The following is a 14,186-nucleotide window of genomic DNA, read 5'->3' on the forward strand; positions in this document are numbered from 1 at the left end:
CAAAAGCTTTTCTTTCCTTTATTTTGTCGGTGTAAAAGGCAGCGTTGTCCTTTCAAATACCAGATAACCACTTCCTTGTGTTTCTTGCTGAGCCTTCTGTTCCATCAGTCTTAATCTCATTTGCTTGCAAACCCCTCAGCCCTGCCTTGGACCCTGCTCTGCAGCTTTGGGCTTTGCTGAGCTTCTGCCCCAGCCCTTTTGTCGTGAATGTGCTGATCCTTGAACCCCTTGAGCCATTTTAATTTACGAAATTAAATAGACCTTGGATTCTTATGTTTTCTATATTTATGACCTAATTTTTTTTATCTATTTTTCTCTCTTTCTCTCTCTCTCTTTCTTTCTTTTTTTCTTCCTCCTCCTTTCTTCCCTCCCCTCTCCCTTTTTCCCCCCCCTTACCCTTTCCTATGTCTGTCGTCATACATGTCACCTTGGATCTCACGGGACACATCCACGCTTGCCACATGCACCAAATTTGTTTTTAAACAACCATATTTTCCCCTCCTGGGAACCATTGTCTGGCACCTGCAGCGACCTTGGGAAGTCCATCAACGTCGTCCTCCTTTGTTTCATTGCTTCTCTCTGCAGTGACTCTGCTTTTGCTCTGTTAGAAACTTAAAAAAGAAAATGAAATAAAGCAATATTTGCTTGAAAAGGTCCCACCAAGGTGTGAAAGCAGATAACTTTCCTTCAGAGGATCATGTCAGTTCAGAGAAAAAAAAAAAAGAAACAAACACAGAACACTTTAAAAAAATGTTTAATTTGAAAGAGTCAGTATTTTGTAACAAGGAAAAAAAGGTTTAAGCCGAGTTTTTTCTCTTTAACATTTTTTTTTGTTACTTGTAATGAATTTGCCCTTTTTAATGGATGTAAAGAAAGAATTTTTTTTGGTGTTGTTTGCTTGCTCTTTTCATCAAAGGAAGGTACAATGGTGAAAGCCTTTAAGATTCTGCTTTTTACTGATTTCTCTGCACATCTGGTGCTGACCATCACTGTCTTGTGCAAAAAGCTTTCTAAAGGCCCAGCCACGAGTCTGAACCTGCAGATTATAAAGAGAAACAGAAGATTTGTCTGAGACCATCCTGCTGCTTGCCCGAGGGTCTCGGGGGGCTTTGGCTCGTGGACTCCCAGTTGTGGCCAGCGGAAGGTTCCCCTGAGGTGCTGAGGAGGAACCTGTGGTGGGAATCACACTGAGGAAATTCCTGTTTCCATTCCCCCTGGCCCTGAACCCCTGGGAGCACCCTGGCCCTGAACCCCTGGGAGCACCCTGGCCCTGGGGTGCAGGCAGAGCTGGGCACGAGGCAGCCCCTGACCCCCAGAGCTGCACTGGATGCTTGTCTAACACCTCCTGGTCCCCACTGCTGCATTCCCACCCTCACAGAGATCCCCTTCCTTGCCACTTTAACAGAAAAGCTTAGTTACCTGCCCAGCTAAATTATTATTATTATTATAACTACTGATCCTCCATACTACTGCTGGTTAACTGTGCATGTGACACTGCCAGGCAGGGTTATTAATCCACACTGTGAACTGGTGCAATAGGAGCATCTTTGCTGCCAACTGCTGGGTGTTGCATTTCTGCATTTGAGCAAATTCCAGGTGACTTTTTTTCCTTTGCTCCTTACTTTTAAAAAAAAAAAACCAAGCACCATGCCCCCCCCCCCCAAAAAAAAAACCACACCAAAAAATCCAACCCAACACCAAACCCAGTGCCCCTCATGAATTTTCTTGGTGATGGGAAATCCCTTTGGCTCTCATGCTCTTCTGTAAATGGGGTCTCTCCTTTCTGAGTGGGGCTGAGGTGGCCAGGGATGAAATTGTTGACTCAGTTGTTGAACTGTCTGTACAGAATGTCTCAAATGCTCTTGGCTGGATGGGATTAATCTCTCTAACAGAATCCTTTTAGGGACAAACAAAACCCTGCCCGCAGTCGTTTTCTGCTCTGCACATAAATCTCTGCTGTGTTTATTCAGACCTTGTTCATCATGATTTGTGAACTGCTTTTCTATCTAAATTATAAATGAAAAACTTGGTGCAGGTGTCGCACATAAAAGCCTGTGGATTTCTCTTTTTTTTTTTTTTTTAGAAAACCCTCATTTTCAGTGTTTTAGAGCGTAGAGAACGTGTTACATCTTCTGAGTTTACACCTTAGTGGTACTGAAAAGTAAATCACTGTGAAGTGATTACAGCAAAGTAATCATAATACTAAAAAGTGGTGTGATTTCCCCTATAACTGAGCTAATCAAGGTCATTTGTAGATCTGCTGTCAGCTCTCTGTGGGTCTCCCCTCCTCTGCAGAGGGAGGTTGTTAGCTGAGGCTGAGATGGATCTCACCCAAGTCACAGTTATTAAAATTACCTTGGATAAACTCTAACTTGACAGTGTGGTGTGGAGAGAGAGCAGCTCTGGGGAGGTTGTTCTGGCCGAGGAGAGGTGCCTTGGGCAGGGGGGGTTTGAGGGGCTCCTCTGCCAGACTGGCAGGTGAGAGAGCGTTTCTGTGGCTGAAGTTACTTAGAATTAATCTCCTATTCAAGAGCAAACAGGAGTCTGGTCAGCATGGAATATATGCAGGAAGGGCTTCTTTCTCTTGGAAAGCTGAGGGGTTTGGGGTGACCTGCTGGTGGCCTGGAGGGGCTGCAGGGAAGGTGCAGAGACAAGAGTGGCAGAGCCCAGGGAATGGCTTCCCTCTGCCAGAGGGCAGGGTTGGTGGGATGTTGGGAAGGAGGAATTCCTGGCTGGGAGGGTGGGAGGCCCTGGCACAGGTTGCCCAGAGGAGCTGTGGCTGTGTCTGGATCCCTGGAAGTGTCCAAGGCCAGGCTGGAACAACCTGGGCTGGTGGAAGGTTTGAGAGCAGGAGGCTGTAAAACCCCTCACCCCTCCTTCCAGGGACACTCAGATCAAAGCTGTTGGCATCCACGGAGAACAAAGAGCTTCTCTCCTGGGTTCTGGGGGTTTTTGGGTGGGTTGTTTTTTTTTTTCTGATGCATGAAATGAATTTTTATTTGTTTTATTTGTACTCCTTTCTCTTGCCAAATACTGTGGGACTTGTGAAATGCCTGGAATCATACCTGCTCCTCTCCATCCCTTTCTGTCTCCTTGTCTGCCTGTGCCTGAACATTCCCTAGCTGAGACCCCACTAGGAAGACACAGCTGAGCTCTCTCTGGCAGTGTCTGTACAGCTGAGCTGCAGAAAGGAAAATCCGTGGGTCATTTTGTTGTACACTGTAAAATGAGGGTGTTAGAAAAGTCAGTCTTGCAGGAAGCTCATTTTCCATTGGAAAAAAAATTAATTTGTAATTAATAAATTCTTCACTTCTTTAGAATTAAGGACTCCAGAAGTTTTTTAATGTTCTGTGTTTCCTTATTTAACTTGTGGAAATGTTATTCCTCCTAGTCCTGAGAATAGCAAAAGAGGATTAATGGAAAGGTTGAATGTGCTCTGGATCAGGTCAGAAATGTCCAACATCTATTTATTACATGTCCTCTCATACACAGTGTGAGCAGCTGGTGCTCAACAGTGACTATTTATTTATACATTTCTTTTCTACACAGAATTGTTTTAGACCCCAACAAACTCTTTAGGGATGTCTAAATATTAGTTTCCTTAAATAAAACCTAAATTCTGCTACAGAATGGAGTCAGTAGTTCCTAGAAGCATTTGTAGATCAATTTAATTTAATCAGATGTGACAGTCTGTGAAAATGAATAACACACCACATGCTTTCTGCATTTTATAGCAACAGCAAAATTCCTTTGCAAAATCTATACAGGAAAAAGAAATGCAGCACCAACAGCCTCCAAGTTCAAGGGGTCATGGAGGATTCTTAAATTATTCTTCCTTACTGCTGGTCTCTGAAGGATTTGGAATATCAATTCATGTCATGAATTAGAATTTATGATACTCAGCCAGCAGAAGAGGTTTGGAAGTTCCTGAAAATTGCAGGGCTTTCTTACTAGCCCAGAAAAAACCAAATTGCAGGCGATTACCTTGGCCCAGTTTGATTGTCTGCAGTGCAAAATGTAAGAACAGCAGAGAACCAAGGGGGTTCCCTGCAGGTTTGCCCCGGATCTCCCCACCCCGGGGACAGGGGGGCACAGAATGGGCTGGAAGGGAGGGGGAGACCAGGAGGGGGGGCTTGTGCCTGCTCAGGAGCTCTGCTTTGGCTGTTCAGAGGGAACAGGGTCGTTTTGGGGCCGTCAGAGCAGGAATGGGAGCTCTGGGGATGGTGGAGCCTGGTGGGGTTTGGACCCTTGTGCAGAGGGATCAGGGTTCCAGGGCACTGACTCTGCTCCAGGTGACAGCACAGCCACTGTGACCTGGGAGCTCTTGGCAGTTTTGGGGATACAATTCCATGCATTATTCCTGGGCTGAGCTCCCCCACCCTCTGTTTCCAGCTTTAGAACCTTGTCTCTTCACTCCAATGAAGATATTTGATTTATTCCACGTCCTGTTCTGCTGCAGGTGGGGCTGCAGTGACCTCAGCCAGCCCTTTCTGAAGTCACACTGGCTGAGTTTCCAAGAATTGATCATTTTAATTCTTCCCCCACGACTGTGATGTTTCCCTGATTCATCTGTGAGTCACAGACAAGGTGTGGGCAATGCACAAAAACTGCAGGGCTCTCGAGGTGGTTTGTGCCACAGATAATTCCTGCCTTTGAGGGGCCTTTGGCTGATGCTGGCAGGTCTTGGCAGGGAGAGGAAGCAAAGAGCAGGACTCTGTTTGAATGGAATTTTCCAGGAGGTGTTTTCTAGCACATGGAAGTCCCAGGATGAAATATTTTTGTGACATCCAACAGTAAAATGTTGTAGAAATTACTAGAATTGCATCTTAATTGAAAGAAAAACCAGAATACTCCTCTGAGTGATGACAACTATGATGCTCTTGCCCCGCTGTCTCAGGAATCATCAGCTCTGTCAGAGGCACAAGCCTTTGCTGAGGGCACAGTCCTGTCCTGGGAGGTAAATGATGTGATGGCTGAGACCAACCAGCAGGTTTGGAGAGGTTTGGTACCTCTAAATAAGTGTTGAACTGTATGAGCCACCAACCAAATGCTCTGCCTGCAGATGGGCAGCTTGGCAGGAGTTGTTCTGAACAGAACAAGGGGAACACAAAGCACCTGGTGTTCAGGGGGTGATAGAAGGAGTCTGCAAAGCTGCAGCTGTGCCTGCTGGTTTGGCCTGCTGGCAGGGCAGCACCAGCAGAGTGGCAGAGCTGCTTCTCTTTGCCTCCTGCTTCCTCAGAAGGCTCTTGGGCTGTGTGTCCCTCAGCCAGAACACTCCTGAGCACTCACTGTGAGCTCAGCTGCCTCTGGATAAGCCACGGACAGTTCACCCCTCCCCAGTTCTGCACAGCTGGGTCTTCCCTGAGCTGCAGGAAGGGGTTTAACTCCTTCCAGTTCCACCACGTTAAGGGGCTCACCGACACTGAGGCCCCACAGGTATCACCCAGTGTTTTGTGTCCCACCTGGGCAAGTCCTGCTGCAGTCTGGGCTTTACTTCCACTGGTTTTTGGGCCAGGCTGGCAGTGCCAAAGCCACTCTGGACCCCAGACACAACCTCTTGAGGAGGTGGTGGAGGGAAGCTGGAGCCCTTCAGTGTCCCAGCTGGGTGTGTGCCATGGCAGAAGAGGCTTCTGCTGTTTGCTTTCCAGGCTTTACCCCAACAGAGATGGGCAAAGCCCTGTCAGGACCACGGGAATCCATCTTTTGAGGTTGTCCTGCATAGGATAAAGCCCAGGTTATAACACAAGGCTGCTAGAGAGAGGGGGAACCTTCTGAAAGCCTCCTGTGCCTGTCACCTTAAGTGCAGCCAAAATCAAGCCCTGACTCACTTTTTAACCACAGTGCCTTCTCTTCTTCTCTCTTTGGTCTCTGAAGCCAGCACCAGCCCCACGGCAGGCCTGGGCACTGCTGCCATCATTGGCATCCTGGTCGTGGTGTTCGTGGCACTGCTGGTGGCCGTGGACGTCACCTGCTACTTCCTCAACAAGTGTGGGCTCCTCATGTGCATCGCGGTCAACATGTGCGGCAAATCCGGCCCCGGGGCCAAGGGCAAGGACATGGAGGAGGGAAAAGCCGCCTTCTCGTGAGTACTGCCACTGCTCCTGTCCCCCTTCTCGTGAGTACTGCCCCTGCCACTGCTCCTGTTCCCTTTCTTGTGAGTACTGCCCCTGCCACCACTCCTGTTCCCAGCAGCTGCAGGAGGAGGAGCTGTCCCAGTGGGCCGGGAGTTCCTCAGCTCTGATGGGAGGGTGCTGGGGAGGTCTGGGGTTCTTTGTGCTTCCAGGAAGGTGTTTCTGCAGTTGTTGCCCTGGTTTTGTCTCGTTCCTGTTGGTGGCCATCGGATAGGTGGCCCAGTGGACATCCCAGTGCTGGACGTGCCGCTGGAGTTCTGTGCCGTGGGGAAGGAGAAGTGACCCCAAGGAGTGCCCCGTGTTTAGCCCAGGGTGTCTCTCACTCACTGTGGGCGTTCGCAGCGTGTCTTTGCAGGAGGATTCCTGTGAGTGGGCTCCAACCTCGGTGCAATTCCTTCCCTGCAGGAAAGATGAGTCCAAGGAGCCCATCGTGGAGGTGCGGACGGAGGAGGAGCGGACCCCCAACCACGACGGGGGCAAACACACGGAGCCCAACGAGACCACCCCGCTGACAGAGCCAGAGTATGTTGGCATTAGCCAGTCCTAGCACAGGGGCACTGCAGTGCCCTCAGCTGCCCCGATCTCACCATCAAGGTCTCCCGTGAGCACAACTTAGGGCAGGAAGAGAGGAAGAAAGGTAAAACCTCCACCTGCCGTTGGTGACGTGCCAGTGAGGAAGTGCCTCCTCTCAAGATTCAGTGACTCCTATTCCCAGCACTGGAATGGAGCAGAGTGTCCTCAAAGGCCTGTCTGTGCCAGCCCTGCCCGGTGTGGAGACCAAAGACCTGCCCAGGTTCACTGCAGAGGATCCAGAGCAGAGTCAGCCTCGGCTGGCAGCGAGTGCTGTGTGAGCCGTGCCCAGCAGTGCTGGAGGAGAGCCTGAACCCCCTGAGAGCACCCTCTGAGAGCAGCAGAGGAGCTGGGCTCTGCTGTGGAGGAGGCAGAGCAAGTCTGAGTGTTCTGAGAGAGGGCTGAGAGCTCCCGTGTGAGCTTTGTTCACATCAGGGAACTGAACTGGGCCCTGAGTCTGCATCACGTGTGAGAAAAAGAAATGTGTTCTGTGTGGCTGGATGGCCTTGCAGGCCTTCAGGCCAGCCTGCAGCTGAAAGGATAGGGCAAGGTGAGGGGTCCTGCACTGGGACCGTGCTGTGTGGTGACAGCTGGCACAGGGCTGCAGGCTCAGGGCATTGGCAGAAAGCTTCCCTGGGAGCTCAGGGGGAAGCGCTGAGAGCAAAGTTAGGCTGAGGGAGAAGAGTCTTTGCAAGTTGGCAGGTTTCCTTTTGCCTCAGACCTGAACCAAAACTCTCTGTGAACAAGCTATTCCTGCAGGTCACATCCTCTTTGCCTTTTTTCTCTCCTAGTTATCCTCACTCTTCCCTCGCTCCCTTTGCATGTTTGACCTCTGAAAGTCTCTGCTCCTCCTGAGTCCCTCTCCGTGTTGTGTGTGTGTGTGTGTCGTAACCAGCTGGTGCTGCTCCACCTCCTCACTCTCCCTCTCTGCCCCCCCTTTCCCTGCTGTCGTTTCGGGGCTTCATTGTCTCTATTTCTCTTCTGCCCCTGTCCCCCCCGCAGGCACCCCGCTGACACCGCAGCCACCGTGGAGGACATGCTGCCTTCTGTCACCACGGGCACCACTAACTCTGACACTATCACTGAAACCTTTGCCACTGCTCAGAACAGCCCCACCAGCGAGAGCACCACGCTGACCTCCAGCATTGCCCCTCCGGCCGCGGCCGCCCCCGACTCCAACGCCGCATCGCCCGGCCAGGCCACCCCGGCCAAAGGGGCGGCCGCCACCTCGGTGTCGTCACCGCCACCCTCCTCCACCCCCAAAGTGGCCCCTCTCGTTGACCTCAGCGACACCCCGAGCTCTGCTCCGGCCACTAACAGTTTGTCTTCAAGTGTCCTGTCGGGGCAGGGCGCGGTGCTCAGCCCCAGCGCCGCCGCCGAGGCCTCCAAAGCGGCAGCTGGGAACAAGCCGGCTGCCCCCGGCCCCGCGAACCTCACGAGCCCTGCAGCTCCAGCAGAGCCCAAGCAGGAGGCCTCCAGCACCAAGAGCCCCGAGAAGGAGCCTGTGCAGCCCAGCACAGTGAAGAGTCCGACGGAGACGCCCAAGAACCCGAGCAACGTGAAGAGCGAGGCTGCCTCGGGCAGCACCGCCAACCCCTCCCAGAACGAGGACTTAAAAATGGACGAAGGGACCTTCAAGACACCAGACATTGATCTTGCAAAGGATGTTTTTGCAGCTCTTGGCACTGCTCCTGCCAGTGTGGCTGGTGGGCAAGCTCACGAGCCTGCTCCTTCCACTGCAGACAGCTCTGTACCCGCTGCGCCTGCAAAGACCGAGTACGGCTGCCTTTACTCTTGTGTTGGTTGTGTGCTGTGTCTCTTGTGCCCTGGTGCTCGTGCTGTGTCCTTGTTGGGTGTTCTCTTAACTAATCTCACCGTTTCCTTAGCGAACTAACTCACCACTGAACCGACAGGGCTTGGCTTGAAAGGTCCAGGAGGAAAGCCAGGAGTAGGCTGTGCCAGGGAAGCAGAGGAAAGAAACCCAGGAATTTGTTGTGAATGTGTTACTCCTCAGACTTTTATGCAGCTCTGTCTATCGTGGGTTATTCTTTTGTGGAAGAGAGCAGAAATAGTTCAGTTTGGTGCAGAGGAAGAGCTGAGTTCCTGCAGGTCAATGAGCACAACCACCCAAATTCCATTTCCTGACAGATGAGTGGAAATTCAAAACACACTCAGTGTAAGGCTGGGCAGAAAAATTAGTGCCACGTGGAACCGTGAAAGCCAGGAACCTCCGGAGTTGTCCCTAAGCTGGCAGAAGGATGAGGCAGTGTGGTGCTGTCTGAGAGGGGAGCAGTGGGCTCAGGATAACCTGGCAGAGTGTTGGATTAGGGATGAGTCTCCACCAGCTGTACCAGGTCTCCTTTCTACCCAGCTGATTTATTCTGAGAGCAGCAGCACGTCCCCAGGCAGGGCCACCCCAGGGCCCTTTGGAGCCTTGTGCCATCTGGAGAGGATCCACATCCCTCAGCTGAGATGGGCCTGCACCTTTTGTGTTTGGCAGGAGAGTGGAAAGAGCAGGAGAAGCTCCCCTGGGTGGCTGGGGGAGGGTGCCCAGCTGTGGGGCAGGGGTTGGACAGGAGCACTCGTGCTGTGCTGGGCTGTCAGCTGCTGGCAGAGCCTGTGGAGATGGGCACCTCCCTTCCACCTGGGAAAATTCCCATCTTCCGTGTTTCACTTCCTGCAACGTGCTGGGAAATTCTGGGACTGGCTTCCTGTAGGAAAAAAAAGGGTTTTCTGCTAAAAACACAGCCTGTTTGACCAGGGCATTGGGGTGGTAAAGTCGAATTCCTTGGCAACCGGGCGAGTTTCCCTGGGGCTCCTCTTTGCCCACCTCGAGCCCCTGCAGCTGCACCCTCGTCCTGCCTCGTGTTAGCCCAGGGCAGGAGAAGCAAAAAAGATGAATCCAGAGCGAAGTGAAGCTGGGCTGGGGGGGGACTGAGTTTGGTTTTACTTCTCCCTGCATCAGGAAATGCTCATTTTGCTCTGCCAAAGCGAGGCGTGGGCTCCAGAAAGATATTCGTTCCTTATCAGCTCGCTCAGCCTGCCTTTCTGTGCCTCTAAACTGTGCCGTTTTGGTGATTGTTCCCCAGGAAAACCCCAGTAGAAGACAAATCCGAAGTGCAGGTGACAGACAGGAAGACCCCTCCAGCAGAAGTGAAGACGGTCCCCAACGAAGCCACACAAACAAATGAGAACGAGAGCAAAGCATGATCAGCACCGGGGAGACAACGAGAGAGCATTGAAATCACAGCCCACACACCCATCTCATTCCTCTAGTGTCTGTTGCCTTTTTTAAACAAACCAACAAACCAGAAAATGCATAAACGGGGGGAGGGGGGAATGTCTCTTTTTTTTTTCTTTTATTTTCTTTTCTTCTTCTCTTTTTTGGTTTTTTTTTTGGTTTTTTTTTTTTTTCCTCTTTTTTTTTTTTTTTTTTTTTTACTATTTCTAGAAAGATTCTATTCGTTGTGCACTTGCTTTTAAAAAGTAATACATGTTAAAAACAGGGTTAAACCCGTAACCAAATCAGGGCTTGGCTGACCCTGGGTATATTCAGAGAAGCAAAAGTTGCAATACTGTTTGCAATGTGGTTGGGAAGCTCAGAATCAACTAGTCCTAGACAAAAAAGAAAAAAAAAAACACAAAAAAGACAAAAAAAAATAATCAAAGAGACCCTGTTGTTTCCTTTGTTAGTATAGCAGATATAACCACTGTGCTGCTGGGCACGGCTGGTACTTAAAGAACAAAGTCCACAATTTATTTTTATACTTTTCAGTCGAGTTTGAAATATGTAAAGCCTCATAAATAAGTTATAATTTCTGTTCACCTTGTATTTGTTCAGTATGCAAAGTGTCTCGAGCCCTTTGTGACTGAATTCTGTTTGCCACGTTAGACATTTATTTGGGGTTTATTATTATCTATTTTTTAGGAAGAATGCCAAAATTGCAGCTTCGGGGGATGTATTTCAATTTGCAGTATTCAGACTCTACATTTCTTTAAATTTTATGTTAATTTTTTTTTTTTTTGCCAACTTTTGTTCTTTCCAGTGTTTACAATTGACAGATATTTTTTTAACTTTTGTTGTGTTTAAATGGATGTGTAAAATAGCTGCCTTTTTTTTTTCTTTTTTTTTTTGTTTGGAAGTCAATCCAGTCTCTAGACTCTAGGGTAGCAGCATGCTTGCTTTGCAAAGGGAGACATTTTCAAACATGGATGTTTACAGTAGTTGTTTCCCCTTTATCTTTTCTTAATTATTGTTATTATTATTATTATTGTTATTATTATTATTATTATTTCTTACTGGAGTAAGAAGAAAAGCGATGCTGGGGTTTGGTTTGGGATTTTTTTTGGGGGGGTGGGGGGTATTCAAACCACTTGTCACCAATCAAGGTCTTTATCCAGCAATCCACATAAACCCAGGCTCTCCTTGGAATGGGGGAATTGCTGGAGAAAGTCCTTCTATTCTTAAATTTAGTTGAAGTCCCTTGCTGGACCTGGGCCTGACTGCATAAGAGAAATATCATCTCTGCTTTTTTAGGACATTCTCCCCTTTCCTTCCTGGAACCCTCCCAGAGCTCTGAGGAGCAGAAGGGAGATTGTACAGTTGGGGCTGGTCTGGGCTCAGATGTTTGACTGCATCCCTTCCCCCTTATTTTGATGCCAGTAAGTCCCGGTGTCAGTAAATCCCACGTCCTGTGGCCCTGGAAAGCACATTTCAAAGCAAAGACTCTTTGCCCAAAGGTGCTGGGCAGGTGCCAGACCCCTCCTGCTGGTGGGGCTGGACCAGCTGATCCCTGTAGGTCCCTTCCAGGTGCCCCTCCCTGTCCTGTCCCGTCCCCCTGTGTGTGCTGAGTCTGTGCTCTGCAGAACCAAAAACCCGAAATCAGGAGCAAGTGCTTGGAAATCAGTGCCAGGGGTGCCAGTGGTGCCCCCTGGCATCGTGTCTTAGGAGCTGGGAAAGGGGGTGACGTAGCAGCTGTGTTAAAATCATGGAAGGGGGCAGCTGATAATGGCATTTCTCATCAGGAATCATGGAGTAACGCTGAGATTTGGGGGTGAAAAGGAGCTTTGAGCAGAAGGGAGGCAGAGGCGTGTAGGGAGAGACCAGCCCATTGTATAGAGATGTTCCTTCTGTTGGGGTTTTGGGGTTTTTTTTCTCCTCCTTTTTTTTTTTTTCCTGTTTTTGTTTCTTTTGTTTTCTTTTTTTATTCTACTTTAGATCTGCAAGCTTGTGCACTGTGGGTGCGTGACTATTTTAGTGTGAACCGTGTTTTTTGTCATAGTATTGAAATAATAAAAAGCTTCAACATAGTTTGGATGTGGAAGGTGTAGCGCTAGTTCAGATTTGAAGAAAAAAAATATTCAGGAATTCAAACAAACAAACGAAAAGAGAACAACTCTTACAAAGAACAGAAGCCTTTAAATGAGAAAACCAACCCGAGCTGAGTGTGGTTCTGTGGTGAGGAGCAGGAGGATGAGGGGGGTTTGGAGGCCGCAGTTGGCTCAGGTCAGTGGAGCCACTTCCATCCGTGTGTCCTTGGAAGGAGTGCAGTCTGTTCCAGCAGCATCACATCACTTCCAACTGTGGGAAATAATGGTCTTGTCATTTGCTAAGTGTGGGGTTTTTTGCATTTTTTCCTCAGCTCCTGGGATGCCCGTGGGGGATGGCTGGAGGTGCAGGACCCATCCCGGTGGGATCTCGGGGCAGGATGGGGCCTCACCCCAAAGCCCTGCAGCAGATCCTGCCCTTGCATGACCCATCACAGCAGTGTCGGTGTAACTGGGGGGAAGTTTGGCTCACAGTCCTTAGGATTGCTTTGTTTTCCCGAGAAACCCATCGGTCAGAGCAGCACAGGGAGCTCCCGGGGTGTGTCTGCACCAGGGAGCTTTGGGGCAGCAGTGGGTGCTTCTGTCCCTGGGGTGAGCTCAGTTTGTCAGATCAGTGGTACCTCTGTCCCTGGGGTGAGCTCAGTTTGTCACATCAGTGGTACCTCTGTCCCTGGGGTGAGCTCAGTTTGTCACATCAGTGGTACCTCCATTGCTCTTGGTGAGCTCAGTTTGTCAGATCAGTGGTACCTCCATCCCTGGGGTGAGCTCAGTTTGTCAGATCAGTGGTACCTCTGTCTCTGGGGTGAGCTCAGTTTGTCAGATCAGTGGTACCTCTGTCTCTGGGGTGAGCTCAGTTTGTCAGATCAGTGGTACCTCCGTTGCTCTTGGTGAGCTCAGTTTGTCAGATCAGTGGTACCTCTGTCCCTGGGGTGAGCTCAGTTTGTCAGATCAGTGGTACCTCTGTCCCTGGGGTGAGCTCAGTTTGTCACATCAGTGGTACCTCTGTCCCTGGGGTGAGCTCAGTTTGTCACATCAGTGGTACCTCCATCCCTGGGGTGAGCTCAGTTTGTCACATCAGTGGTACCTCTGTCCCTGGGGTGAGCTCAGTTTGTCAGATCAGTGGTACCTCCATTGCTCTTGGTGAGCTCAGTTTGTCAGATCAGTGGTACCTCCATTGCTCTTGGTGAGCTCAGTTTGTCACATCAGTGGTACCTCTGTCCCTGGGGTGAGCTCAGTTTGTCACATCAGTGGTACCTCCGTTGCTCTGGGTGAGCTCAGTCTGTCAGACCTCTGCAGAGTTTTGGCTGGTTTTGTCATCTGTGTGTTGGACCTCCCCAGTTCTAACCCCTGAGAGCTGAGCTGCCCAGTGCCAACCATCAGCCCCTGTCGGGTGAAAAGGGGGAACTCCCCCCTGGATTGGCCTTTCTGTTGGAAAAGGGGCCCAGCCCAGAGCCCAGCCCAGCACCCACACTGACAGTGGGTCTGGGGTTGGAACTGGGGCAGCTTTAAGGTCCCTTCCAACCCAAACCATTCCATGGGTGGAGTGAGCACCACTCCAAGCAGGAGTGAACCCTGTGAGCTCCTTCTTCACGTTCTCACAACTCCTCCCAGTCCTTGCAGTGCTTTGACACTCGCCCTTATTGGGGGTCATTTATTTAATGTACAAGTTGCCCGTTCCCAGGGCAGCCCAGGCTTCCCTGCTCTGAGTTCCACCTCTGAGGAGGTGCCAGCCCAGCCCCTGGGCACTGTGTGTGTTGGTGTGTGTGCCCATCCCCAGCCAGGGGCCCCAGGAGTGCTGACATTGTGCTGCCCATGCGTGAAGGTGACGACAGTGCATCCCGTCCTTCAGCTTTGAGAGTGGACTTTTATTTTCACACTTTTCTATGGAGCCTTCAAACCCCACATTTTTCACACCTAGGCTGTTTTGGTAGTTGTTCTCTGCCCCTCCATCGCCATCCTTCCCCAGCATTCCCTACTTTTGGGGGCCTTCTATCTTGTTAAAAAAAGAAAAAAACAAAAAATCTTTTTACCGAGTGAAACATCGAGTCCACCTTTATCCCCATTCTCACTGGTGTAAATACTGATACTAACTGAGGATTTTGACTTTGCATTCTGTCAGAATACTGTGTTCAAATAAAAATTACAAAAAAGAAAAAA

At 50.0% G+C, this 14,186-nt stretch overlaps 1 protein-coding gene across 15 annotated transcripts in view; it reads left to right on the forward strand.

Annotated features, from left to right (window-relative positions):
• The window catches only part of NCAM1 (neural cell adhesion molecule 1), an 88,850-nt gene extending 78,882 nt beyond the window's left edge, over positions 1–9,968 (forward strand). For 7 of the 15 annotated variants that reach the window (XM_027737017.2, XM_027737018.2, XM_027737019.2 and 4 more), the window contains 4 exons: positions 5,875–6,082; positions 6,537–6,653; positions 7,704–8,477; positions 9,791–9,968. In XM_027737017.2, coding sequence (XP_027592818.1) covers positions 5,875–6,082; positions 6,537–6,653; positions 7,704–8,477; positions 9,791–9,911 — 1,220 coding nt within the window. In that variant the 3' untranslated portion in view covers positions 9,912–9,968. Of the gene's footprint in view, positions 1–528; positions 2,051–5,874; positions 6,083–6,536; positions 6,654–7,703; positions 8,478–9,790 lie in introns of those variants that run through there. The other 8 variants (XM_027737025.2, XM_027737026.2, XM_039386497.1 and 5 more) reach the window with 2 other exon arrangements.
• Positions 9,969–14,186: the final 4,218 nt, after the last annotated feature.

This window comes from Pipra filicauda, unplaced genomic scaffold, assembly GCF_003945595.2.
Source record: "Pipra filicauda isolate LSUMZ 115617 unplaced genomic scaffold, ASM394559v2 scaffold488_size445888_pilon, whole genome shotgun sequence".
NCBI lineage: Eukaryota > Metazoa > Chordata > Aves > Passeriformes > Pipridae > Pipra > Pipra filicauda.